General features: G+C 41.7%; 2 protein-coding genes across 9 annotated transcripts in view; both read right to left on the bottom strand.

Annotated features, from left to right (window-relative positions):
- Window positions 1-4366, bottom strand: part of LOC101171423 (sodium bicarbonate cotransporter 3) — a 61123-nt gene extending 56757 nt beyond the window's left edge. For all 6 annotated transcript variants that reach the window (XM_020706984.2, XM_020706983.2, XM_020706985.2 and 3 more), the window contains exon 1: window positions 4123-4366. In XM_020706984.2, coding sequence (XP_020562643.1) covers window positions 4123-4332 — 210 coding nt within the window. In that variant the 5' untranslated portion in view covers window positions 4333-4366. The remainder of the gene's footprint in view (window positions 1-4122) is intronic.
- Window positions 4367-11284: 6918 nt separating this feature from the next.
- LOC101171177 (eomesodermin) lies at window positions 11285-15548 on the bottom strand. Of its 3 annotated transcripts, XM_023960173.1 has the most exons (8): window positions 15472-15548; window positions 14156-15021; window positions 13727-13881; window positions 13073-13194; window positions 12734-12892; window positions 12592-12653; window positions 11772-12490; window positions 11285-11635 (listed from the first exon to the last, which is right to left on the bottom strand). In XM_023960173.1, the coding sequence occupies exons 2-8, from the start codon at window positions 14854-14856 to the stop codon at window positions 11622-11624; spliced, it is 1932 nt and encodes a 643-aa protein (XP_023815941.1). In that variant the 5' UTR covers window positions 14857-15021; window positions 15472-15548; the 3' UTR covers window positions 11285-11621. The 3 variants fall into 3 exon arrangements, with proteins under 3 accessions (XP_023815941.1, XP_023815940.1, XP_023815943.1); XM_023960172.1 differs by having other exon boundaries at window positions 11285-12490; XM_023960175.1 differs by lacking the exon at window positions 15472-15548 and having other exon boundaries at window positions 11285-12490; window positions 14156-14523; window positions 14604-14709.
- Window positions 15549-27829: the final 12281 nt, after the last annotated feature.

The following is a 27829-nucleotide window of genomic DNA, read 5'->3' as shown; positions in this document are numbered from 1 at the left end:
CAAATAAATCTCTGATACATTCATTTGATCTATTAACTACTAATATAAATGTTTCCCGACTTAGTAAAACAAAACTTGACTGATAAATTTAGCGGGTTAACTTAACCAGAGGGCAATAATATAGCTGTAAAGGAAGACATTAGCTTTTACTTTCGGGGACCAAATAGAAAATAATTTCAAATACTTTTTCTACTGATGATATAAGAAGGCTAAAAACTCTGCTAAAGACATGGAGTTTTATTTTTCAATGAAAGTAAACACAAAGCAACCATAGGACATTTCATAAAGACCTTCTCAAAGACCATCTCCATGACGACACAAGATTTGAGACAACAAGCTTTAAATCCACCACAGGAGAGCCAAACTATTGCATATATCATACAGACTTGAGCTGCACATTGGAACAAAAATGCTTTTCTTTTTACTACTTTTATTACTATGGCTGACACGAAGGGAGCCAGTTTAGCTCGTGCTGGTTTGCGGCGCCTTCCGTCCGTGAAACCCGGGTTCGACTCCGGGCTGCTCCCTGTTCCCTTCTCTACCTCTGCCGGTTCCAAGCCCGGTTTGAGAAGGTTGCGTCAGGAAGGGCATCCGGCGTAAAACATTGCCAAATTTACCATGCGACTCGTTCGCTGTGGCGACCCCTGATGGGAGAAGCCGAAAGTGGAAGAAGATTACTATGGCTGACACTGAACCATCAATGTTCCATTTGTGGTAAAAAGGAAGCCTTGAAAGCCCCGAACCACCATCTGAATCACCAGCCCACTCACACGGTTGGGGGTTAAAGGATCATTTGGTAGAACTGCTGGCTAAAGAGAAACAAACACACATCATTGGGATAGTGAAACTAAAGCAGAAAACAATGGAATTGCTAGTTAACGACGAGTTAATGACATAACTATGGACATCGGTCTATTAGACCCACCTTCTCTCTTTTTGCCAAAGTTTAACAAAGACACTTGTCAGTATGGAGCTGCTTGATTTAGGAACAGCCAGAATGCTTCAGACTGGACTCAAAAATGGAACCCAGAGCATTCGGTTCTGAGCTCTGACTGCAATCGGCCTGTCATGCTGCCTGAGGGCGGACAGGATTAGTCCAACCTTTATATGCAACTGCCCCGATGAGAAGATGCTGGAAATACTGGGGGCGGGTTGGTGCTTTTGGTGTGGGTGTGGGGGGGCTTCTTGGTTACACTCATTGACTGTATATGAGAAGTACTTGCTGGCTCCAAGAAGCCAAAATCCCATAGACATCTATAGAAAGATAAACAGCTATTGGTCAGAAGAACCATTCTGGATCTGACACTTTTTTTAAACATTTTCTTGATAATCCTATTTTTTTCCATATTTTTTTGTAGTTCCAGTTATAAACTGATCAATCAGATGCCTTAATAAAAGTGTGTTGAGCCTGCTGGCCCCCACGGCCAACGTTTAAAACGTTTGACAGGTTTTGTGTAGCCCACTTTTATGTGGTAGGGGTGTGGCCTTCCAACTTTTGTTTGGAAAGAGTGGTTGCCATTAAAATGTTGACTCAGACCAATAATTGCTTACAGATGACGTCTGGCTTCAACATGGCGGCGCCCGTATCGTGAGACAAAAGGCAACTTTGAATTTACGTCATTGGTTAAATCCAGAAGAAAGCAATTTTCTACAGATGACGGCTAGTCCAGTTCTCAGATACAGTCAATTGTTGTACTTCAGGAAGAGTCAAAAGGACATGAGCTTCAGCTCATATTTAACGAGTCTCTACTAGAAAAATCATGAGTTGCTGGTCACTGTTTTAAACAACTTGAATTGTGTTAAATGCTAAGCTAACCAAACACTGCACTACATTTTTGAGGTATTTTTTTTACAATTGTATTTTTTATTTTAGCCAGATGTCTGTGACCTAATTCTTTGTCTCACTGCGTCCGATGAACGACTTTTTATTAAACTGCTTACAAAACAATTTGCATTGGGCTAAACACAGACTAAACACTTATGCATGTCCCTTTAAAACATGCTCATGTGAAAAATCCTCCAGTCTTAGTCCGTGCCAACGGTGCATCTCCAAAAGGGCTGAAAAGCAATGAACCATCCATGCAAAACTAAGTCCTTCTAATTACATGTTGATTTTCAATCACTTTCTTTTTATTACAGTACTTTTGAGGATTACCTATACTATGCACAAAGAGGCTCTATTTAGTTGGCATTAATTAGCCGCGTGGAACTTGGTCCTAACATACTACTTAAAGGCTGTAGTTAAGAGCTAAGCGTATTGTCGGAGCTCTCTACAAGCACTTATTACCACTTTTAGTGCCAAGTAAATTAAAATATGGAACTGAAGTAGTTTCAAAGTCCAAAACTAACAGAAAATTCTGTAATGAAGGCGTTCATTTAGAAGCAAAGCCAACATTTTAGTGGACATTACTAGTGACACGCAACACCAACATGTACACAACTTTAGATCAACCAGTTAATAATGGATTTTAGCACATTTATCACATTTAAGAAACGACTGTGATGGTAAGAAGAACATCCGGCCTCAAAAAGACTTTCTTCTGTCTTTTTGCTGCTCCCCTTAGGGGCGCCACAGCAAATTATCCCTTCCATCTAACCCTCTCCTCTATCCACATGTGCTTTTTCCCTACATCCATCAACCTCCTGTTTGCTCCTCCCTTTGGTAGCTCCAACCTCAGCATCCTTTTACCATCATCATCACTGTTCCTCCTCTCAGCGTGTCTACCATGAGCTGTTCATCTGATGGATTCATTTCTGATCTGTCCATCAAACACTCCTTCCAGCATCTTCAGCTCTGCTATCTCTTGTCATGTAAATAAACACCAGAAAATTCTAAGAAATGGTTCATTTTACTTGTCATTTGGATTTGTTTGGATATTTTAAGGAATTTGTATGCCACATCTTAACGGTGATGGCTTTTGTTTGGGTGAAAAAGTTCCTAAAGAAGTTGTCCATTTAAAAAACTTGGTTTAGTCTGCATGATGTCTAGATAAGAGCTCTAATATTGTGTTAAAAAGTTATTACAGTATAACTAAATGTGGATTGCACAAGCATGGCATGTAGAACTGAAAAGGAACATCCACCTAATTTATGGATGTTGTTTAAGATCATAAATAATGTGGCTCCTCCACCACTCAAAAGCGTTGCCATGTTGACATCAGAACAAATGAGCAGAACACCACGGTCCCCATCTAAAGGCCTGTGTAGTATTACTAAGAAAAGACAGCTTTACACACATAAAATCTTGTTTCCTGTCAAATAGGTGGATAAGCTGAAAGAACAATAGAATTTAGCACTAAAACCTGTGTGATAGGAGAGTTCCATCATGATCAGAGAACATAAAAGTGTTGAAGAAAGAAATAGACAAATATTTATACAATAACGGACACCTTGAATGCAAAATCAAAATAAATGTATGTTTATTTTGAACCTTTCAAACAAATAGAAGTTTATAATTATTTATAACTATGTAACAAGTACAGATTGGCATTCTGTATGCACATAAATCCACTTTCATGTCAAACCCAACACCTCACTATGCAGCTGCTTCGGCTGAAAATAACCGGTTTAGACCCGAAACTGGGTTCTGGTTCCTACAAAGTCACATCTAATGAAACAAAAACTACACCATATAATTATAGTGAGTTATATAGTGATATATAGTGAGTTCTGTTTTTATAAGGAAGTTTGTGGCCCAGCGTGCAGCCGTAAAGGCAGCGCAGTCAAGCACCTTCAACTATTTATAGGATGTTCAAAGCCGCGCGCGTCACTTCATGCCGGCCTGATTTACGGCAAATGTTTCCTCAAACTGCAGAAGTTTGCTAACTAAAAATTTTGGGCTCGCGCGCGCGGCTAACGCTTTCCCTTTTATGGGTGTATTTTGGAACCCGCGTGTCGTTTTACCGAAACAGAACAGTGGACAGTAACGTGGGACCGCGCCACGTGTCCGGGGCAAAGAAAGCCGGCTAACAAAGGCGGTCCCCGGCGGACGATGCCGCACCGGCTCCGACTCCCCAGCATCCCCCGCACTTCTGCCGCAGAGCTAACGATCACAACTCCGGACACAGAGATGTTCCCTCACTCAGGTTCCCCACAGGAACCGGTCGTTCTCCGAGTACTCACGGCTCTCAGAAGGGGTCTCATTTGCTCAAAGGGTTCGTCCATGTCAGCATTCCGGCCCCAAAACCACCGGATGCGCTCATAAACGGCTGATGTGCCGGACAGGCTGGGCTGGGCCGCCTGACGCTCCAGGGAGACTGGCTCCCCCCACCCCAACGACAGAAGAAGGACACGCCCCCGCGGTGGCAGACAGCCAATCACATTTGAAAGCATGACATCGTGATCCAGTGAAATTAAATAATGTAGATAGGGGCGGGGCTTAATCTTCAGTTGCTTCGAGGGGCTCCAAAACGGGTTTATGAGTGTGTGATAAGAGGTACTGTACTGAAAACTGAAAAACTATTGATGTACAATATGTACAATAATAACAACACTAGACTTTTTAATGAGTTAAATGAAGCCTCATTTTTGTTATCCCAAATGCAAAGGTTGTTTTTTATTTGTTATTATTTGCTCTGTACCGCCGTCCTGAAGGTAAAGGGTGTCCTGTATGTGATGTGTCCCTGAGGATGTGTTGGTCCCTTTTAAAACACTGGGAGTTCAAGTAGAGTGGATATATGTATCAAATATTCCAATCTTATCAATGATTTTTTATTTTTGCGTTTACTTGTCTTAGTGTTCAGACAGACTCATTTGCGTTATCTCTCATCCATATTTGTATAAGTATAGCCTATCATTACAATCCTCTAATTACATTTTGTCAAATGTCTTAAACACTTACAGTTGATCTGTTTCTGGATCTGTACCTGTGTCTAATATTGCCTACATCGGTTACCACGTTCCAATTTTCTTTGTAAATGAGGGGTGTTCTCTGGCTGGGCTGGGGCTTGCGCTTCCCGTGGCCCCCTTAACGTTCTGACACTGGGGACCCTGGTGGGATCCCGTTGGCCCTGGTGGTCTGGGTGGCTGACATTGGGTTGTGCGTGTTCCTTTGATCTGCTATCCCAGTCAAGCACAGGTGTCAATAGTATGCATGAGAGAATAATATATGCTTCACATGTGTTTGTTTGTATGCATAAGTATGTGCGTGGTAACATGTATGCGTGTGAAGGTTTTTTCTGAGCCAACAGGTATCTCCATAACATTTGAGTGTGTCTGTGGACAGGCTCCGCCCCTTTGACCAACATCTACACTTGACAGTAAGTATGATAAACCTCCAGCAACTTGTTGTTTTGTGGTTCTATCCCCTGCATCTTATTTATCCTCCAACATCCTTAAACCCACTTTTCTCCCACTCTTGTCTTGTCTCTTTTTCTTTTCCGTCCGGTCCAATAAAAAAAAAGTGGAAAGCAATCATAATTGATATAAATAAAGTTTAGCCTCAAATTCAAAAGGGGTTTATTCAAATTTACACCAAGTGTGTCAGAAAATCCAGAACCCCCTGTTGTAAAAGTAAAATCTGTCCAACACACGAGACCTCGTCTGTTTGCTCAACTGCTGGACAAGAAAAGTAAAAAAAAAAGAAAAAGGAAATCCATTTTGATTGGCCTTGAACGGCATCCTCCTGTTAACCCTAGGATGAGCGGCAAGAGCTACATTCACAGCTAATAGATTTGTAATGATGCTGATGCACAGTAAGCTGGTCATTCATCAAAATGAGTCAGCCACAATAAATGTTTGATATCTTTGGAGCAATGTTGTACTTTCTTGTAAAAAGATAAAGATAGTAATTGTCTGAAATTAAAGATATCTGTGCACCTTCCAGGATATACATAAGCATTGCCTCTATTCAATTCTGTAAATTGTTTCTACAAACGTGTCTTTTAGGTCATTATTGGAAAACCCATAGACTGGAGATGAAGTTTCTTTTTGTTTTTACGCTAAGACGCCAATTCCGCTCCAGAATTCTTGATAGTTTTAAAACTTAATTGCACAGATTTTTTAGGAATAGTTTATCTGGACCCCAAACTGCAGGAGACCAGACCTAATGACAAGAACCTGATCCCTTCCCGCCATATGTGGCTTATTTGCAACGTACCATTTAATCCAGGACTCCACTCAATCTAGCATCCACTTGAACAAACTGAACTCAAGCATGAAAAATGAAAATCTGTAAAAACTGTGACCCAACTGGAAGACAAAAAGGTGAAAACAGACCTGACACTGATGAGCCAGACCTGAAAACTATTTATCAAAAAGAAAAATAGTGAAAGTGAAACATAAGTGAAAGCAAACAAATGGGCACACACTAAACTCAACTTTAATTATTCCTTCCTTTTTTTCTTCCTGTCATCAATTTTCCTCTTTTGGCCACTAACAGTGTGCATGTGTTGCCATGGAAACACCACACTGCGGCAAAAACAATGTTAGATAATTAAAAAAAACACACACAAAAGGCAATACTTCTTTATATGAGTCTTGGATTTAACTTTAAAAATTACTGTTCAGTCTTCAGTTCCAAAACTGCACAAGAATTGTGTAGTAAGTTAACTCTACCAGTAGATGGCAATGCTGTACTGAGCTATTTTGTAATGGTCAGAAAAGGCAAATTCTTTTTGAAATTGAATGAATAAAATGTTTTAAAATAATTTATAATAATACATTGTTTAAACAGTGAATTATGTTATGGTATAAAAACAATCAAAGTGCAATAAGCATAAATAAAAACCCATTTATAATAATTTATTGACCTTTTATAACTTTCTGAACACATTTAAAGATACCTTTTGACAAACAAAGCCAGTAAAAAAATACAATTAATTATTTATTCTTTTTTTAAAGCGGTGATTGATAACCATGTCATCAGTACAGCAGTAATACTATGCAAAGTTCCTTCAGAGCTGCCTGGCATCTTCTTTTAAATAGAGCCTGTTCAGCACCCGCCCATCAACATCCGACACGATCACGCGGCAGCTCCGAAATAGAACTGCGAGGTGGGAGCTCAAACTATCACCTCTTAATTGTGCCCCGAGTCTTAAAGAGGCTGAGGGGCCTATTAGTGCACATAGACGTGTGCTGTGTTCTTCTCCTGAAACATGCATCGGTGCAATGCAGCTGGGAGATGAGTCAGAGTGAGTGGAGGAAGAAGAGGCAGCACTCTGGCATCCACCTGTGCTGAGACCATCAGCAAGGATGGAGTTGATAAAGTCTGGTATGTAATGCAATAGAAAGTTTCCATCTTTGGAACAGAATCAGAAAGTCTTGTGTTAAATCCCAATTCAGACAGTTGGATCTCAGGTTTTTTTTTTAAATTAGACACAGGCTTCTGTAAAGTTTTCTCTCAGGAATTAAAATAACCATTCTATTTGTCTGAGTGCTGGGGACCTCAGAGGGGGCCAGGGGAGAGTAGAAAATTCTTAAATCTGTACAAATACTTGCCCAAAGTGCCATTGCATTGATTTTGACCACAGAGCTTTTCCGCCTCGGTGCCTCAGTGCGCCCTGCCCCTCACGCTGCTTTCAAGATGAAGATCTTGTGAGGCATCCTCCCCCTGCATCCTCGGGGACGCAAGTGGAAAGAGGGGAGGGAGTGGAGTCCTACGGCTAACGTGGTGCACCTCAATCAAAACAAGGACCGGTGGTTGGTGGGAGGGGTGCATCTTGGGGACGGCAAATGGTGGCGCTGAAGACCCGGGGAGCGGTATGACCTGTTGAGGTGCGTTCCACTGCCCTCCAGAGGGAAGGCAGAGGTTTTGAAATCAATGTACTGTTAAGTGCAGCTTAGCCGTGGGAGACGCTCCACCATTATCCACGCGCCAGTGGACCGTGGCCCCGCTTGCTTGATGCACATGCCGTCTGAGGGCACTGACACCAGGCTCTTCGGCACCTTGGTTTCTCTTCACCTCCGTGGACTGTGCCAACACTCAACACTCTAGATCAAACTGTTGTGGCAATGATAACTTGAGGTCTCACTGTACCAGAAATGTAAGTCATACAGCGACTCTGAGATCCACCCAACAGTAATGACAATTAAAAAAACGAAACAGAAGCCATTAAATGGCAAAAAGTCTAAAAAACTGAGATTTTATTCAACAGCGTCATTCAGATGTTTGTCTTTGGGCTTAACCTTAGCTTTGATTCTAATGACTGGATCTGATTTCTAATGACAACTTCAAAATAACAAAATCTTTTGCAAAATCAAAGTGATTAACAAGATCATAAAAGGCGGAGATCAGGGGCACCACAGTGACTTCATGCGACTTCAAGTGTCCCCGAGGAACAATTCCACGTAATTCTAACTGGCTCGATGACCATGGAATAGGTGACATTTATCAACACACGAAAAGAGAAAATATGGCGTGAAGAAGAAGAATAATTGGTGCACTTTGAGTGGAGCCGACTTTTAAAAAGATCCTGACCCAGACACGTGTTTGCCCGCGGCCGCGTTTAGTCAGTGAGAGCAGTAATAGTGTGTGACTGAAGGTGAGGAAACGGCCTCGGGGCACCATGTGTGTTTGGATGTCAGCACTTTCAGAGCAAATTTCTCCAAAGCCTCCTTGGCCCGCCTTACACGGATTCCCAAAATGGTAACCAAAGGACGGCCTGAGGGAAGGACAAAGGCATGCGGCCATTCATCCGCACACACGAAACAAGCAGAGAGGTTTCACAAAGGCCTGGTTTTATTTTGAAAGCTCCTCCCAGACCTCCAACAAAACAAAGTCAATTACAGGACTGCAGTGAACAATGTTGACATCCTCCCAGTGTGCAAATCTCCTTCAGGTAAACATGGGATGTGCTACTTGCACGCATGCAGCCAATGTGTCTATTGATTGTTGTACCTTTTGCTTGAATGGTTACAAATTTTAGAGATGAACTCTAAACCTTTGCAGACTTTTACCACAAAAGGAGCATCAGAAGATTTACTGAATTAAAACAATAAGAGTGAAAACACAGCAGCTTTTTTTTCTGTGCTACTTTGCCGGGGCGGGTGCAGATCCTTAAAAAAATCTCACAGACCCACTCCGATCAAAAGATTGGTGAATATAAACCACAATGCATTGCGTCGGAATTATTTTTTAACCAAAAAAAATCATTTACATGTAGTTTTTTTTGATAAAGCTTCAACGTTTTTATCTTCAGAAGACAGTGGACTCATAAATAAACGCAAAATGCTCATATTAATTAGAATTTAACTTCGTGAAATCGATGACATCATATCCGTTGTTCAAAAAAAAAAAATTTGTGAGCATGGTGTCCGAATTGCTTTAACTTAAATTCAATAAAAGTAAATTCTGGTGAACGGGTCTTAATTTTAATGGCTTCCTGTCACCTCAAAAACAAGCAAACAAAATCTTTCTAGGCTGGGCTGTCATAAGATCGTGAACTAAATCAATTAACTTGAGCTAGCCAATGAGCCCGTGCTCGCCAGAGCAGGAATAGGTGAAAGTGTGAATTTATGTTGAACTGGCTTAGAAACAGGGATTATTCGTGGTGGTTAAAATCAGTGAGTAGAAATCCTAATGAAGCCAACTGCACGACCTCTTGAAAAGGTCCTAAAAATCCTTAACTTCCACAAATCTGTAGACACGCTGTTTGTGGACATGGCTTCTATTTCAGAGATGAATTTCAGGTTTTCCATAAGAACATATACAGCAGCACATCCTGAGCATCAACAGGAACATCAGACTCTATTTAAAGAGCCTCACACGCGGTGTTGGAGCCTCACACATGGCAGCCGCTGCACCTTCAGCCATTATTGTCCAATAGAATCCTGACAGCTGTTCTCCAAATCACAACAAATTATCAACGGAGGTCAAGACATGACAAAAGAGAAGAAAAACATCATCAGATGCTCTCAAATACTATTTGCTGACAAGCACAAGTGAAAACATTTTTATCCCCCCCCCACCTCCTTACCCATGAGCCTTTTTCTTACAGCTTTCCTGAGAGGCCGGGACAATCAAACACTCTACCTTGTTAGGAGGTGTTAATTGGAGTTAGTCAGGCTCCTCACTTTGTCAAGGAGTCTGACAACAGAATTAATTAGAATTTCAGTATGTAAATCAATTCAAATTGGGTTCCTCGTCGGGGAAGAGACGAGGTATTTTTGTTGGAGAGGAGCAGGTGCCCGCAACGCCGGCCAAGGAGTGTTTGCATGATTGTTGAGAATCTGAATTTCTTGGATTTATTTCATCCTCAATTGTGCATTTTTGGACGAAACACAAACATGCAGTATGGAAAGGAGGCGTCAAAGTAGCATCTTGCTCTTATGGATGCTGCTGCTCTGCTTTCAATTTCCCTATGTTTCCGTGAACCTCACACGGAGAGGCATTAGTTATTTAGAAACGTTTGAAAACTGCACGGAGAACAATGGGACAGCTATGTGCTCACATAATCCCAGTTAAACAGTGAAGGACTTGAAATTCTTAGATTGAGACAGATATTAGAAATAAACCAGTTTAACTGAAAATTATTTCCTCATTCGTTCTCGTTTCGGATGCTCTAAAATCCTTATGGCTTGAATGTGAGTATGGAAAATTGATTTTTGAAGGAAGAAAAATGAGTAAAAATATCATAAAAATGTATGTTGCAAGGTATGTCGAGTTATACTTCCAATATTTATCCATCAATAATAGTTTCTACATAACAGGATCTTTATTCCTATTTTTATTACAAATGTCTATTTTTCATAAAATAAAATTAGAAGTGATGTGAAAAAAGTAGAAATTAGATGCATTAAATAAATCAAGATTTATAGCTCAAACCGAAATATTTTAAATTGATTTTATTTATTCATTGATCTTCTACCGTTTATTCCCTTTCGGGGTCACGGGGCTGCCGGAGCCTATCCCGTCCACTTGTGGGCGAAGGCAGGGGACACCGTGGACAGGTCGCCAGTCTGTCTCAGGGTAGAGTGTCCGCAATCACACACCCATTCACACCTAGAGACAATTTAGATTAACCAATTAACCTATAAAGCATGTTTGTGGACGGTGGGAGGAAGCCGGAGTCCCAGGAGAAAACTCACGCATGCACGGGGAGAAGACGCAAACTCCACACAGAAAGCTCCCCCATCAATGTTCTGGTTCAGGTCCCCCAGCCGGGACTTGAACCGGAGCCTTCTTGCTGTGCGGCAAGAGCGCTAACTACTACGCCACCGTGCAGCCCAGTAAATTGATATCTACTACTTTTTTTTTTCAAAACTCCCATTTCTTGAATGTATTTTGCTTTTCAAAATAAAATACCTTGTTTTTTTTGAAGGACACATATCAAAGAAGTCATTTGACTCTGCTTTAAGAAAAGCAATTTTATTTATCCATTCAATACCACTTCAATGAAGACAATTTGTACAGTACAAGATACATCACGTCCTAAAGTGCACAAATACTGTACAACAAAAATGATATGATTGAATATGCAGTGGGGGGGGGGGGGGGGGGTCCACGTCAGTTTAAAAAAGTTGCAAAAATAATTGGAGAAAACTCAACATGCTTTTTCAAAATAAAAACCCAACAAAACAACAACCACTATGCATGTTTCTGCTCATTTGAGAGAGGGGGGGGGGGGGGGGGCTGGCCTGGAAAAATAACCTTGTTCAGCTTGCTTGAGGGTGGGGGGGGGACACTAAGCTTTGGCACCTTTAGAGAAAAGAGAAAACAAAAACAAAACAAAAAAGACATTAACGAGGAATAGCGAACATGGAGTCATAAACAAATATTTAGCTTAAATAAATACAGTCTTAGGGGCTTGTGTAGAATGCATAATAACCCATGCCTTTTGGATTGTCCTTGTTGTATTCCTCTGTGGTCAAGTCCTCACACTTGATGGTGGGGGAGTTTTCTGTACTCGAGCCCCCGGGTGACATCCTGCGTCTCTTGCACACCATGGAGTACACGCCGGAATCGATAGAGTCCAACGATTTCAGTGAGCTGGACGTCTCGATCCAGGTGGAGGTCGGCGGCAGGTTCTCCTCAGGCAGCTTGTCTTTAGTGACCCCCAGCTGGTCCTCTGAAAAGGCTGGAGGGCTTGGGCGGGGGGACCAAGGCAGCCCTGTGGCCATTTTGCGCTGGTAGGAGCTTCTGGTGCCCCAGCCTGCGGCCATGGAGGCAAAGGCAGAGTCTGGGTAGTAGCTGAGAGCGTGAGACGTTTGCAGAGACAGAGGTTTGATGCCGTACGACAGCAGGCTGCTGGTGGAATAGTCATTTTCGTAGGACAGATCAAGCTTGTTGGAGCACGGCTGCTGCACCGGGGGCACGAACCAGCGCTGGGCGGAGGCAGCGGCGCTGGCTTCCTCAGTCTGTGGCGAGAGAAGGCTGTTGGTTTGGGGAACGGCGCGTTCCCCGGTGTAGAATCGGTTCTGAGGCAGGTTGTTGACAAACTGGTCCTGAAAGAAAGGCTGCATGGCGTAGCGAGCTCCAGGGACAATCTGTGTGGAGCGAGGAGAGTCTGTCGGCGACGGAGTCAACCGGTCGCTTTCCGGAGCTGTGTACATCCTGTTGAGCAAATCCAGAAACACACAAGGACACAAGATTTAAAGCGTAAATTCAGATTCAACTGCAACACAACCACGACGCGTGAAGTACAGGAAACGTACGAGTCATAGTTATCCCGGAAACCTTTGGCAAACGGGTTGTGATCGATCTTCAGCTGTGTAATCTGAAAGAAACAAAAACAAACACTGATACATGACGTGAATGCGATCACCAAAGAACTATAACAAATAATCAAAGACTCACATCTGTATTCTGGTAGGCTGTGACGGCTATAAACTGGTTCTCTGGGAAGGTGAAGGTTTGAGTTCTGGCCTCATTGCTCATGTCCTCCACTCCATCTTCTGTCACCTCCACGATGTGCAACCGCGGTTGGTATTTATGAAGCGACTGCAGCACGATCATCTGAAAACGGGAAGTGGTTAATGAGCACTGCACGAGCTCATGCCAACTTTGGCTCCGTTCAAATGTGAAATAAGTTAAAACCAATCCCCCTTTGGGGTCAGAAGACATTATTTCCAAGCAAAATCTGTTGAAGTTTTTGGTAACTCGGTCCAGCAGAGGAGGGAGGAATCAACGTCTTACCTGCGTGTTGTTGTTGTTTGCTCCTTTGTTGTTGGTCAGCTTCAGCTTGCCGAAGGAGATTTCTTGCCTCATCCAGTGAGCACCAGTGTTTGGGGATTCCGGATGAACGTAGACTTTGTTACCTTAAAGTCAAATCCACAATGATATTACAATCAGAAAAAAAATCTTTACAAACTTTGTTTTTAAGCACAAAATAAAATTCTTCTATTTTACTTTGTTTGTTTAGCAATAACTTTGGTTTTTTAATAAATATGTTACATCAAAAATCCCAAATATGTCAAAGGATGTTTAAAAAACATTTACAAACTAATAAAATAAATACATAAGATTAAAACTTAATTTTTAAACATTTTTTTTTAATTATTATAAACATAAATGACACTTGTTTCAATAAAAACTGCTCATTTAATCTGAAGCAATCTATTGGTGAAATTTGTTAATAAAATATAGAATATGTTATTTAAAAATGTTATTTTATATTACAACATTTATTAAAGATTAAAAAATTCATTGATTACACATTTTTATTGAAAACATTTTCTCCTATAAAGAGCTGAGGCCCCCATGGAGAGAAAAAACGTTTAATTCTTTTATTTTTTAGGCCTTCTTTGCCATGAAAAAAAGGCCGTTTTTTCCGGTGAATGACCAACTCACCTTGCATATTGTTGTCCGCCTTCCCGCAGGTGACCCACTTGCCCCCCTGAAAGCGCCAGTGGTTCGGGTCGGCCAGAACAATTTCCACAAAGACATTGTAATGGGCCGTGAGGTTGAGTCCGGTGATGTTGAAGCTGAGAAAAGGAAACATCCGCCTGGAAATAAAAATAAAAAAACGTGAATTTTTGAGCAAAATAACATGAAGGATCACCTTTTTTGACTTTTTGGTCACAAAAAGATCTGCAAAAAAGCAGGAATCACTTTAAATATTTTGGGAAATTTAACTTTAAATTTAACAGCAGGCCTCTGATTAAATTATTCTGGTGTTTTAGCATGTTTTCGGTATTCAAATGTCAGAAGTTTGTGCGTAAAAGACGCGCGCTTTACGCGCGGGTTTGGTGCCCGCTTGAGGCCCTCGCGCCTGCTCACCTGCCCTGTTTGGTGATGATCATCTCCGTCTGGTGTCGATGGAATTTCAGCCACAGAGGCCGGTTACACAGGTAGACCTGCGCCCTCGCCCCGGTGGCAGATCCGGGCAGAGACATGGAGCCGATTCCCGCCCCCGTCCCAGGATAGGAGGGGTACAAGCAGCCCGGACCCTGGCTGAACTGGTACCCGCCGCTGCCGAACTGACTCCTGCCGCTGCACACTGACGGAGAGGAGAAGCCCGCGGGGGGCAGGACGGAGCCGTAATGGAGCGAGGCCGGGTACCTGGAGCTGCCCGACCCGGTGTACACCGACCCGGTCTGTCCGGTGTAGGGGAAGAGGGAGCAGGGGTTGGCCATGTCGGAGCTCGCCTGGGATGACGAGATGAAGTAGCGGTCAGAGCCAAGTTCGTCTATGTTGTACCGTCGGCCGCTCGTCAGCTCGTCCTCACCCAGCCCCGGGGAGCCCTTCCTCCCGTCGGCCTTAAACGCGTCCCCCTCTCCCTCGCCCAGCATCCCGGTCCCCACGCCGCCCAGGAACTTCTTCGGCGCGCTCCTGCTCTCTGACTCCGGCCGCTCCACTTCTTGATAGTCGAGCTGCGATGACGGCCTGGGGCTGTTGTTGCCGCTGTCCGTGGAGGACAGGTTGTAGAAGGTCTTGGGTAAGTTGATGCTGGAGCTTGGAAGGATGTTCTCCAACTGCATGGTCTTCAAATCGGTCAGAACTTCACCGAACCTCGGAGATGCCACCGACTACTCCCCCGGTCTGTGCAGCCCTCCTCCCTGACGACTGATGGGGAGGTGACAGCCTCGCACAAGCGGCGCGTGCTCAGCTCTGACAGTGGGCAGGACATCAGATGCTCGGCGGCTCTTATAAGAGGCAGACACACAAAAACACACACAAAAAGACACACACTTGTTCAGATGGAACAGAGGAGGAGCTTCAGAGAACCACACAGGAGCTCAGAGCCAATAGCCTTCCCCTATCAATTCATCACACCGACCGGTACTTTTATATTTTTATTTACTGCCTATTCTACCACTAAAAGACAAAACATTCATATTTTAGACAACATTTTATTTAAAATATTGGTTTAAAAAACAATTTAAGATTAAAAAATTTAAAAAGCGGATTTTCCCCTTTTTTTTAAATGTATTGCAAATCTCGCAAATCAATCCGGGAGGATGAGTGTGAAATCTGCGAACTGAGTTTCCTTAAATGTGCGGATCGAGTCATAAATGACACAAACCAAAAGTGTATTTCCCTTTTTTGTGGTTTTTGTTTTTATGTTTTTTATTGCTTTCTTTTTTAATACTCACCAGCAGCAGCAGCAGGTTTGATCTTCTCTAACAAACACCGAAAAATCCGCTTGGCATCACTATCATTTCGAAAAAAGGTGGAAAAAAAACGTCACATGTGCAGCTTGTTTCCTACAATTGGACTGTCAATATTCTGGAGTAAAAATAATTAAAAATGAACAGCGACATCTATTAGATTAAAAAAAAAAGTCTGTAATTCAGTTTTTTTGTAAAAACGTTTCAAATATAGGCAATACTCCCCGACTTTTTGAATAAAAACTGCCCAGACTCTCTTTGAGAAAATAAAACTCAATATTTTTAACCGTTTATTCTAAGTAAAATTATAAAATCTTAATGTCATGTAAAATCTATAACATGGACACTAATATCAATATAACGTGAGCCGAATATTTGATTTATTCTATTTATTTCGATATTCTAAATGATTCGATTTTCTAAATAAAACCTGAGTGTTGGAGATGGTAAAAGACAAAGCCTTTTAGACTTGGACCTTATTCAGGCCGCGGATTTATTTTTTTTCCTCATTTTTATGCTTCACGTGAAACCTCGTTTTATGCCACAACACCAAACTCTGTAGTTGAGCCTTGGATGCATTTTAAAAAGAAAAACAAAAAAAGCATCCATGAAAGACTTTATAACATTATTAAAATGAAAGTTTTTTTTTTTTTTTTAATAAAGTGGATGCGCTTTTACACACATGCGCACGCACGTTTCGAGCCACTGACCGTGACGCAGATGAGAAGAGAAGCCGCCTCGGTTGGACTACACCGCGGCCTTTTGATGAGGGGGGGCGGCACGCGAAGACAGCGCTCTCTAGTGACTGATGAAGACACTGGTTGACGTCCCAGACGCAAAATTAACAGGAAACAGTAAGAGACCAGAAAGCAGTCTGTTAAGTCTTCCTGTGTTCTCGCGCTTCCTTCCGCGTGTTGTGTGCGCGCGCGCGTTTGTCGAAGCTAAACGGAGGGAGGGGCGGAAAGGGGTGAGATGAATTTGGGGAAAATGGGGATACAAATCTGTGAAAAGCCGAGGGAGAGTCTCGGCTGGAGGCAGATTGGCTCTCGTCATAAATGGGATAGAAACGCCGGTTACTGGTCCGCCAGGGGACCCGGGCTACACGCGCTCAGCGCGGGCTGTCAATCAGGACGGCGACCCTTCAGCAGACTGCTTCATGCAGACGAGCACGCTCTTTGAGGGGGAAAAAAACTTCAATTTCTGCTATCCTTTGACCCACTTCACAGTAGAAATCCATCTGCAGCAGAACTGGATGCAGATTTTCACAGATTGTCGTCTTTATTCTACTTTTCTTTTCTTTTCCTTTCAAGAAGCACAATTCACCTGGGAAACCCAGAAAATGAGGAGCCCCTCTAGGGGACATTTTTTCGAAACAGTCAAGTCAACACAAATGTCTATTTTTCAAACATGTGTGTCCCAGTTTGCCCCTTTGGGTTCAGGAATCAAACTCAAATATGTAGTGAAGTGTATTGCTCGACTGTTGGACAAAGGCTTACGAGCAGGAAAGTTAAAAAAAAAGATTACTAGAAGACATTTTAATAAACTGTATGGTAATATAGTCTATAGTATGATCAAACCTTAACTATTCCCCAGCTGAGCTGTCAGCACCTTATTAGTCTAATTCTGTCTTCAGGCTGTTCCTTTTTTCAGGAACTGTTAAATGAAGAACTTAAAGATTCGGTCCTCCAGCAGCTCCGCATGTTCAATTTTCATCCTTGCCAGTAAGATTTCCATCATTTTTGATTTTTTTTGGGGGGGGATCCGTTCTGCTAAAGTTTTATAGCGAGCAGTGGCTCCACAGAGTGACCCTCAAGGCTTCAGAAAAGCAGAAAACAAAATAAAGCTGATTTATAGGACGCCTATAAATAAGCTAATTCCAAATGAGGTGGATGTGTAGGTCCGACCCATAAAGGAAGTCCTATTTGTGACCTGTTGGCATGGTTTTTGACCACCCATAAAAGCCCAAGTGTGTCTGAGATGACCCTCTTTGGCCCCAGACGAAGGCCTGCGCGACAGGGGAAGGGAAGTCTTACCACACTGTTGTCAGAGTACATCATCAACACGGCACATGAAAGGAATACATTCCAGCTTTTATGGGCCAAAGTGACTGCAGAAGGCTTTGCTCAGGAGTGAATTCATGTACCCCATTGCAAGGATTAATAACGCAAGACTCATTAGAGATCCCGGCCGCGGAGACCCCTGGAGGGAGGGGTGCTGGGAAAAGGAGTGAGAGCGGCGTGCACCGCGGCGGCTCTGTGCTCCTCTGCAAATCATCATTCACAAGAGCGTTTTTATTGGAAAGAATTTATTTCAAGAGTTTATCAAAGATGTCCCCTTGTATATTTTCCAGCGAGCCAACGTTTAACCAAAGCTGTAGTCTTTACGCACGGAAAGCTTATGTTACCAATGCGCTGCTGTCTTCAAAGATACAAAGGTGACGGCGCCGTGAACTCTCCATTCGAGGGCATCTTTCATCTTGTACTTTGTCTTCTCTTTATTTCCCTGTCTCCACCATTTTATAGAATGATTTAAGCCTTTCCCTTCAGATCAATAAAAAACACACAAGACTAGTTGCATTGCAGAAAATGTCCGATTGGACGGCTGGCTCTACAGAACTTTTAAATTTAGACCCACTCTAAGAAAAATTGTGTTTTTCTAACGTGTTCTCGTGGCGTTTTTCTGATAATGGAGGACATTTAAAGCTTAAAATTGGATTTCTGGTTGTTACTTTGTTAAAATTGTTGCTAAAATGCTTTGGAAGAGGCTACTACGGCGAGCCACAAGCTCTCATGCATCCACTTGCAGACACATAGATCCATGAATGTTTTTGTTTTCCTGGTCTGAGCTGGAATCTGGATCTAAACTGGACGGCTGGATAATTCTGATGCTATGCCATTTTTGTTGCACCATTAATGTTAGATTGGAGGTGTGAGGGGCTGTAGCTGGAGGTGGTGTAAACAGAGAGCTCTCAGTAGTGCGCCAAGAGTCCCCGCCCACAAATCAGAGGTGAACTTCTAATAAACTCCTGCCGCTCTGCAGAAACTATGTCCTAATAAATGACCACTGAGAACGCTTTGAAAAAAAAATATGAAAAGATGATCTGAGTGGAACTGTAAAGAAATGAGAATTTATTCCATCATTGCAGAGCTTCACGATGAACTAGCATTCATTGAAATCTTCTGAACTGCACAACAGCTTTGGGTGCTGCTTTGCATCCTTTCGTCAGATCGTGCAGCCTTATGCATGCATGCATGCATGCTTGCGTGGTGCTGCCTGTTTTGTTTGTTGGATTACAGCAGACGTGTATCTGGGGACCTGAGAGCCCAGATTTTCTTGGAGGGGGGGCATTGATAATCCCCTGTCTTATGTCAAATCTTAGTAAAATAAGGTGAGCTGGTTTCTTTCATTGAAATAGGATTGAAGCTGCTTTGTTTTATTTGACTCCCTAAGGCAGGATAACATGATTTTTGGATTACTGCATAAAAAAGTGTTACCCAGGACCTTTGGGGGAAGTGGCGGGAGGTACATGTTGTGGAAGGTGGCCATGCTTGGGATTTCTTATTATCTATGTATAAATATATATATGGATGCAATTACTTTGCAACAAATTTTTATATATATATAGATATATATCTATATATATCTATATATATAGATATATATATATAAATTTGTTGCAAAGTAATTGCATCCAGTTGACTATAAAGCAGTGAACTGAGTTTGACACATCCATCCTTTTACTTATACCGAGAGTGTCGTTTTTGGGCAGAAACACGAAGGCGACAACGTCAAAAGTAGATGTCAGTCCGCTGGCCCAAGCCTCACCCTGATAACCATTTTAGCATCAACCTTTGTTGACCCATTTCTCCGAGCCCTTCCTCCTGAACCACCAGAGAAATTGACATAGCCTGGGGGACCACAGCAAAATAGCAGGTGCTAAAAGTTTGACAGCGCAGACTGGATATATGTGTTCCCTGGAACGTGAGGTGTAAGGGAGGGTGCTGGAGTTGTATCGACTTGGCATTAAACCTCCAGGATAACAGAGCTTCTATGACGGGGAGACTCTTTTTTTGGCTGGAGGAGGAAAGACTGTCCCATACTTGATTTTGTAAAAAACAATAAAAATCAGACCAGGATCACCAAACAAGCTTTGATCACATCCTAGAAACTGCATCTCATGAAAATCCTGCTTAAATTTATTTATTTTTTCACTTTTTCCCGTCCTATTTTTTTTTTTTTTTGGACAGGGAACACAAACAGATTTACACCACAGGAGTATTCTGCTGCTGCTCCTGCTTCAATGTGGTTAAATCAGTGAGTCAGAAGTGAGAATGTAGAGTTTTAACACTTCTCTCTCCTGGTATGAAAGCTTCTAGATCAACACAGAGGAAAGCCCTAACTGACTTACTGTCTACTAAGCACAAGCATATGCTGTTGGGAGGGAGGTTATGCAGACATGAATAATGGTTTAAGGCTGAACCCCCCAGTGAAACGGAGATCTTTCCTTGGCATCTCCGGCTTCTCCAGGGACGCAAAACTATATTTAAGGTGTTAGAAGGCCCTTGGATGCCCCTTTAAGTCAGTCAGAAAATGTCATTATGCTACCAGGAAGGCCTGTGATTACGGTGGAGGCTGTCACTCAATGCTTTGGTTTTTTTTGGTTCATTTATCCAGAAATAAAGTACCACTTTGATCATCTGTTACATTTATTTTCTAAGCTTTTTTTTTTTTTTTTAAATTATCATTATGGGTTCCAGGAAGATGAAAGTGCAGCTGAAAGCGCCGTCCTTCAGACTAAACTCCTGCAGTCGAGTTAAAAACAAGAAGGACTGAATGACGTCATGAAACACAGACATGGAGACGTGATCACTGACACTTTTTGTAGAGCTTTTCAAAATAAATTAACCTGATTCCGGGTCTTTCATGCCTTGCTCATGAGATTAATAGTCAATGCTTCCATGTCGATGAGGCTAAAACCTTGGCCAGTTGCTCCTCCCACGTGCGATGGGAGTGTCATGTGTATGAATACTTTTTTTAGACCAAAAGAGAGGGCATTTGCTGTGAACGGAGCATTACATCGAGCTTGGCGGATTTGTTCAGAAGCGTTGGACTTTTTCTCAAAAGCGCAACTTTTACTGCAGATTTTTTTCTTCTTTTTTATCGTGCATTTTTTGACTGCTGCGACTTTTACTCTGGAGCGACTTATCATCCGAAAAATGTTATATGGATGTAGTCATCTGCCAGTGAATGCATCTGAAGGAAGCTTGTGACCCCGCCTAGCGTATTTTGCGACGTCACAAATACTCGACTGCATTTTCATTTGTCTGCTCCATATTCTTAAAATGTCATTTTAAGCCTAGTTTTCAGAAAAATGCCTCGAGAACACATTAATAAACCCAATTTTCATCAGAGCGGGTATTTAAAATGCCAAGTAATTTGCAAATAAAGGCTCTTATTTTTGCTGTGGAGAAATGCATCCAGCAGCCATTAGATATAATTAGAGACCACAGAATGGCCATGTATTAAAATATTTGTAGCAATTTGGCAGCTGTATAATTTACATGTACTGGATCTTGCCATCAATCATATACGCTTGCCGGCGTGTCTGCACACACGCCTGGATACCCACACACAGAGGGACCCCAGTGCAGCGGAAACCTTCAATATTGAACCCAGACCCAGGCCCGGTCTCTGTATTTACATGTAAATGGTCTACAACAATCTGCGGCCCTGTTCAACCGCTCTGTCCCACCAGCCGTCTGGGTCTGGGGAGGAGAGCTGCTAGTCAGATGGGAGGACCACATCAGATGGGCTCCCGCGGTTACGGAGCCAAACGCTCCAAGGACAGAGGGAAGAGACTGCCTGACTGGCAGCCACGGAAACAGCAGGGACTCCCACATAGCATGGAAAAGGTCCATGGACCATGGTTCTTCTTCTCCAACTGGGGAGAGAAGAAAACAATGCAGCAAAAGGCCTTCCTGTCTGATAAATAGAGACTAAAGCAGATGTCTCCTTCCCTTAAGGCTCGATTAATGTGAAGGCTGCAGAAATACCTCGGCGGCGGTGGAGTTAGGAGAGCTTCTCCACGCAGGTTCCCTCTGGAGGACAGAGAACCTGGTTTGTTCCTCGTGGGTAGAGGTGTCACATTTGACAAGTGTATATGTGGATGTGGAGGGGTGGGTGTCAGTAAGAAATTACGAACAGCAGTGAGCATCTATGTCCAAGTCACATGGCGGTGGGAAGGAGCCTGTCTGTATTTGTTCCTTATGATCGTCTGTCGAGTGTTTGCGTGTCCTTCTGTGCTGGCGGGTCAGGCATGGTGGAGGTCTAGACACACCAAACATTCATCTGACGCTCGCGGAGCTCCGAACAACCGACCAGCAGAGACGCGCTGGACCCAGACCTCACCTGGTGTTCGTGGAGAGGACTATGAAAACCAAAGTGTTGATTATTTCACTGAAGTTAAACTCTAAAGGACTCAATAAAGTCAACAGAAAGTTCAATATACACCTCAATCTGACTCATTTGGATATGAAGTATCTTCTTCACTTGTTTGGACGTGTAGCTACGGACGCTTTTTAATGTAGTTTTATTAAACTTAACACATTTTTTTAATAATAATAATAAACTTTAATTACATAGCACTTTTCAAATTTCAATTTCAAATTGAGGTGTTTGACAGTACGACAAAATAAAACACAACACACACACAAAACAGTGATAGCGGTTACAATCAATCAAATCAATAATATCATAAGTTTAAATGTAAGAACCAGTAAAATCATTAAAAGCACGCCTATAAAGGTAAGTTTTTAAAAGAGATTTACATACTGGTAGGGACTCGAGCGAGCCTGATCTCTTCCGGGGGACCCGTCCAGAGTGTTTGGATTGTGTGTGGATTGTTAAAGAGCCTTTTGCTGAAGATCTAAGATTGCGATCAGGTACATAAGGAACTAGGAGATCAGCTATATATTTAGGGCCCAGACCACAGCGTGCTTTAAAAGCAATCATTAAAATCTTAAAATCTATTCCAAAAACAGACTGGGAGCCAGTGCAGAGATGCTTAAACTAGAGTAATATGATCTCTTATTCTGGTTTTGGTCCGGGGAATAATTGATTAATTATTTGAAGTTTCAAGCTAAAATTCATGACCAAAAAGTCGATGCAACTAGAGGAAAGCAAACCTGCAAAAGACAGGGAGCTTCCATCTGCCTCAAAGAGAACTAAAAATAAAATAAAAAGTCAGGGAAAACCTGCAGATTAGGGTAGAGTTACGGTGCTGCTTTTATACCTTTAGCCAGTTAGCAAACATTTATGACAGCTTATTTGATGCATTTTTCTCAAAGTAAATCCTGTTCTTAAAAACATCTTTTTTTGATTAAACATGAAAAAGACATTTGTCAAAATCCTCCTGCAATTCTAATTCATCCTCTGAGGACATCTCTAAACCTGAATATCTTCCACCCACTGCAGACTTCTGTCCACAGAGGACATTTGGGGCTTTGCAATGATACTAAATGTGAATGGGCGGGGCTCTGTAAATTCTAGTTTTAGTTGAAGTTTAAACACTTCTAACTGGACAAAATGTTTTTTTTTTTTTTCTGGTGGTCTGGAGGATATTAAATATTTTATTTGTATATTCCAACAAAGTCAAAAGGATTTGGAGAATTGATAGAGAAATCTAAAAAACTGTTGACTAGTCTGTTTTATTAGTTCCGTTTTCCTAAAGGTTCTTTTAGCTTATATGAATATTTTTGTGACTTTTCTGGTTTTGTTGGTAAAACCAAATGAAAAAATCTCAGCTTTCAAACATTTTCTTTTTAAACTGAATTTTAAAGAAATAATGAAAAGTGTTGTATCCATTTTTTTTTGTTAATTGAAAGTACATACAAAGAGTGATGTATTAAATTGATTTTCTCTTTTAATGAAATTCATCGTTTTATTTTATTTTACCTTATTTTGTTATATTTACAGTTTTATTATATGTATTCTGTGATTTTAGGGATGTTAGTTACAAACTTGCCTTTAATGGGTCTCGGCCTGTTGGCGAACATGTGTAAATAAATAAAAAATACTGTTTGTGTAAAGTAAGTTTGGATTGAACTGAATGTATTGTTCATCTTCATCCAAAGCCCTTTTTGCACTTTGAACTTTTGACATTTATAGTTTTGTTCCTGCTTAGTATCTTAATTTTTTATTGGTTCAAAATAATACTATTAATCTTTAAAAAAGTAATGTAATTGTGAAAGATTAAGCTAAACGGAACCCTTAAATATCCACTCTAATCATCTTCTGATTTATTTTCAAAGCGTTCCTGGTGGTCATTTAAGTCTAATTTTTCCATTTTTAACAACAAATCTAAAAACCTGTAGTTTTTAGGACTTAGTTTCTGCAGAGCGGCAGGAGCACATTCGAAATTCACCACTACCTTGTGCGTGGGACTGTTGGCGCAAAGCAACCCTACCCCCTTTCCTTCTCCACCCCCCTTCCCTTCCCCTCCCCGTTCCTAAGAGGCCAAAGCAGAGAACTTGTGGCGTGCCCAGCGTATTTTCCATGATCTTTTTCAAACAGCATTTTTCGTCTTCTCCAACGGTTTCCCTAAAGAAAAACGTAATTTTCTTTATAAATGTCCTCCATCATCAGAAAATGCTACAAGAACATGTTAAAAACCCCATCGGCGTCGATCTTATTTACACATTTTTGCCACAGATTTATAAAAGTTGGTTCCCACTTAGACAGAAAAAACTACAGAAAGATTTCCAAAAAGTCCGTCCGTTGGTGCTGAACGGCATCGCAGAACGACACGAACACGTGAAGAACCACGTCATTTGCATTTTTCCAAAGATCAGAGAAAAGCAAACATCTGTGACATCTTTTCCATCATAAATTATACTCTAGCATAATAGAACCATGTTTATGAACTTAATTAGGAACTTGCCTAATAAACTCCTTAAGGGTCTAGAAATCACAAATTAGAAAATGAAAGTGAAGTAAGGCTGGCGTCTCACAGAGAGGCTCATGTTGGCTTTACGGCTCTCCAGCAGCCTTTCACAGCTTTGATGGATACATGGAGGGGATCCCCAATACACCTAAAGTTGTATAAAAACTATGATTTGGCAGAGTGGGACCCACCAGGCTCATACCTCCCACCTCTGGTTATTGAACGTCCCCCACCTCCTCAGCCCCACGATGAACAGTCACACCTTTAATGCAGAGGCAGACAAAGGGGAGCCCCAAGCTGATGTGGTCTCCCCCATACATGTGCAGAGTGTGTGTGTGTGTGTGTGTGTGTTTGTGAATAGCTGTGTGGGGGACAATGCAACACGTTAAACCAATGTGGGAGGTGTGAAAACAGGGGATCTGCTGCAGTCAAAATGAACAAATAGGAGGAGGGCTTCTTCTTCGCTTTTCTTGTTTTGTGAAATTGCAATTAATTATGTTTATTGTTAGTCTTTCTGCTTTTTTTGCTGTTTGCGTATGGAGCTGTTAATTGTCAAATGCTAGAAATAATTGCCAGCAGTAAAATAAAGAAATCAAAATCCCCAAAGCGACCGGTGTTTTGACTCGGTGCACACACGGTTATGGAAAAACAACCAGCATCCAACCGCGCTGCACTTTGACATTCTGAAATCTTCTGACGGGTGAAGAAGCAAGAACTTCAACTGTGTGGTTGGTGGTGGCAGCAAATAAAAACATTTGAGGGGGTGGTCTCACACCAAAGTCAAGCAGTTTCACTTTCTCAAAAAATACCACAGAACTGGAATAGCAGAAAGATCCACCTCTTCACACCTGATCTGTACTTGATGTCTGACTTTAAAACACCATTGGTTCAGTTTTTTCCCTATCAAGGTTCTAATTTGTAAATTTTTCGGATTTTCTTTTTCACTAATTAAAAACATTTTGTGTTTTTTTTTTCCTTTTTCTTTTAAAGTGTTTATCAGTACACATGAGAATTATTTTTACTATTTTTTTTAAATGTACAGGGGGGAATCTCAGTGAAGTAATAAAAAATAGTAAATACAGAATTAGGGAAACTAAAACAATGGTTTGACAAAAATAAGATCTCACTCAATGTCAATAAAACTAAATTCATGATTTTTGGACATCTCCATATTCCGATATAGATTTAGAAATAAAGGTTGGTATTGATAATAATGTTTGGGAAAGAGTGGCTGAAAATTGAGTTCCTTGGAGTAATTATGGACGACAAAATAAGCTGAAAGCCACAAATAAAGCAAGTCAGAGCAAAGCTTGTCATACACTCACCCACAAAGCACGTCCACTAATATATTCACCGTTAATACTACCACATTTACAATACACTGCAGAAGTTTGGGGAAATACTTATAAAATAAATCTACAGTGTTTGTATATCTTACAAAATAGCTACTTGAATAGTTCATGGTTTGGATGAAGATACACATACAAAGGCACTATTTTTTAAAATCTGGTTTATTGAAATTATGGGAACTAGTGAAACTTAAAACCGCACTTATCGTGTTTAAAGCCAGAAAATAACTTACTTAAACACAGGTGGGAAGCAGATTTTCTGTTCACGAATGTAAAGGACAAACCTGTTTGTTTTTTGTGCGGAGCTAACGTGGCTGACGAAAGAATATAACATAAGACGACACTATATCCAAAGGTTAATAAACATTACATATCAGTCGCAGTTCATTTTTCAATCAATATGGAGTTTGGCTTTACTTTAGTGCTTCATTTTGGCCCACTGTAGTGTTTGACACCCCTGGTTAAAGCAAACCAAGAGTTTACATGTATTAAAAAAAACCTACAAGATGTAACTAATGGATCCTTACAGGACAACAAATGATCAATAAATACAAACATGTCATTTCTGCATAGGTGCTATAGATGATGTAATGGAAATGAGTGGAACAAAACTGTAAATAGAAATATGCAGATCATCTTCACTCCTTTTCAAGTACACTGTCTTGTTTCATCCGTTTCAAACTCTTCTGTTTATTTTCATTTGTGTTTGAAATAAAGAAAATTGAATTGAAAAAATTGAACAAATCTTCAGCTGTAATTTTAATTCCATTCAGACTAACCTGCAGCCAGAAAGTATGAAGATCACTGAGATGATTCATGTTTGGGTGAAGCCTCGGATGCTTTCTGCTGTTTGACACGAGTCAGAGTTGAAGTGGAGGCTAAGCAGCATCATGTGAGTCATCCCAGCAACAGCTTTCTACTCCACTCCTGTGGCTGCTCGTCGGGGCGGGAGGTCACTGCTTTCTGCCTCCCACCTCTAACCCTCCATGAACCAACTCGCCCATGACTGGCTGTGTGGCGTGAATTCGGCGTGAGCGTGCACGGCGCCGCAGCCGGCCGAGGCCAGAAGGTCTGCAGCCCCGGTCCTGCCAGTTTCTCCCCTGTCTGGGGCCACTTATGTCATGATGGCAGTAGCTTGTGGGCGGCTGCTAATCGTGAGTCCTCTTCACGCCGGATTCTGGAGTTCCATCAGCTGCTTGTGTAACTCGTTTTCTCGTGGGACAGGGAGGGGGATCTCTGCGTGTGGAAGGCTGATTTAGTTTAGCCGGGCAGGTACTGAGGGAAACGGCGTGGATTTTTGACGAGCAGGCCTCCAAAACAGCTGTCCTCCCCCGCGTTTGTGTTTGTGGTCCGCTCCCGTCTCCGGTGCAGAACAGCAGCAGGGGCGAACCATCACATTTGGTGCCCAGCGTGGGGGCGGTTGGTGAGCTGTCGAGCTCCAACTATCCCATGGAGCTTTTCTTCTGTCTTTTCAGGGCAATTTTGACTAACCTCATTTGCATCTGCTAATTAGATCCTGTTAGCATAATTCATACACATGACACCCTTTTTGAAGCTAATGAATAGATACATCTCCAGACAACTCACGAAGAGCTTTTAATGAGACTCTACCAACTTAAAAAACGCTTGTTAACGCACGGAGGAAAGTTTGACATGAAACTCCGGAGAAACTTCGATTTTGTTCCTTCAGACCAGGTGGGATTTGGATGTTAAACTTGCTAATGCAAAAGCAGTTGGAAGGTATTAATTCCCCGATTCGCTCTAAAGGAGTTTCTATACACACGCGAGCTGCCTTTTCACTTAATTATAACGTGTCTCTCTCTTCGCGCTGCATAACATTTGAAACGTCCATTCAGCTGACTTGCATGAGCAGAGGCTACAGATGGATGGTATTGATCATAACTGTGATTTTGAGGTCTTCAACCACTCGTTTTGTTTATTAGTTTAAATGCAAAGCAGGAAATTTGAAATATTCATTGGGGAAATGTAAAATGACATGACTCATCCTATGCAGCTGCCTTATTATTCACACAGTGAAAAAAAAAAAGAACAG

The sequence above is a fragment of the Oryzias latipes genome, chromosome 11 (assembly GCF_002234675.1).
Source record: "Oryzias latipes chromosome 11, ASM223467v1".
NCBI lineage: Eukaryota > Metazoa > Chordata > Actinopteri > Beloniformes > Adrianichthyidae > Oryzias > Oryzias latipes.
This window is presented reverse-complemented; position numbering and strand designations above follow the sequence as displayed.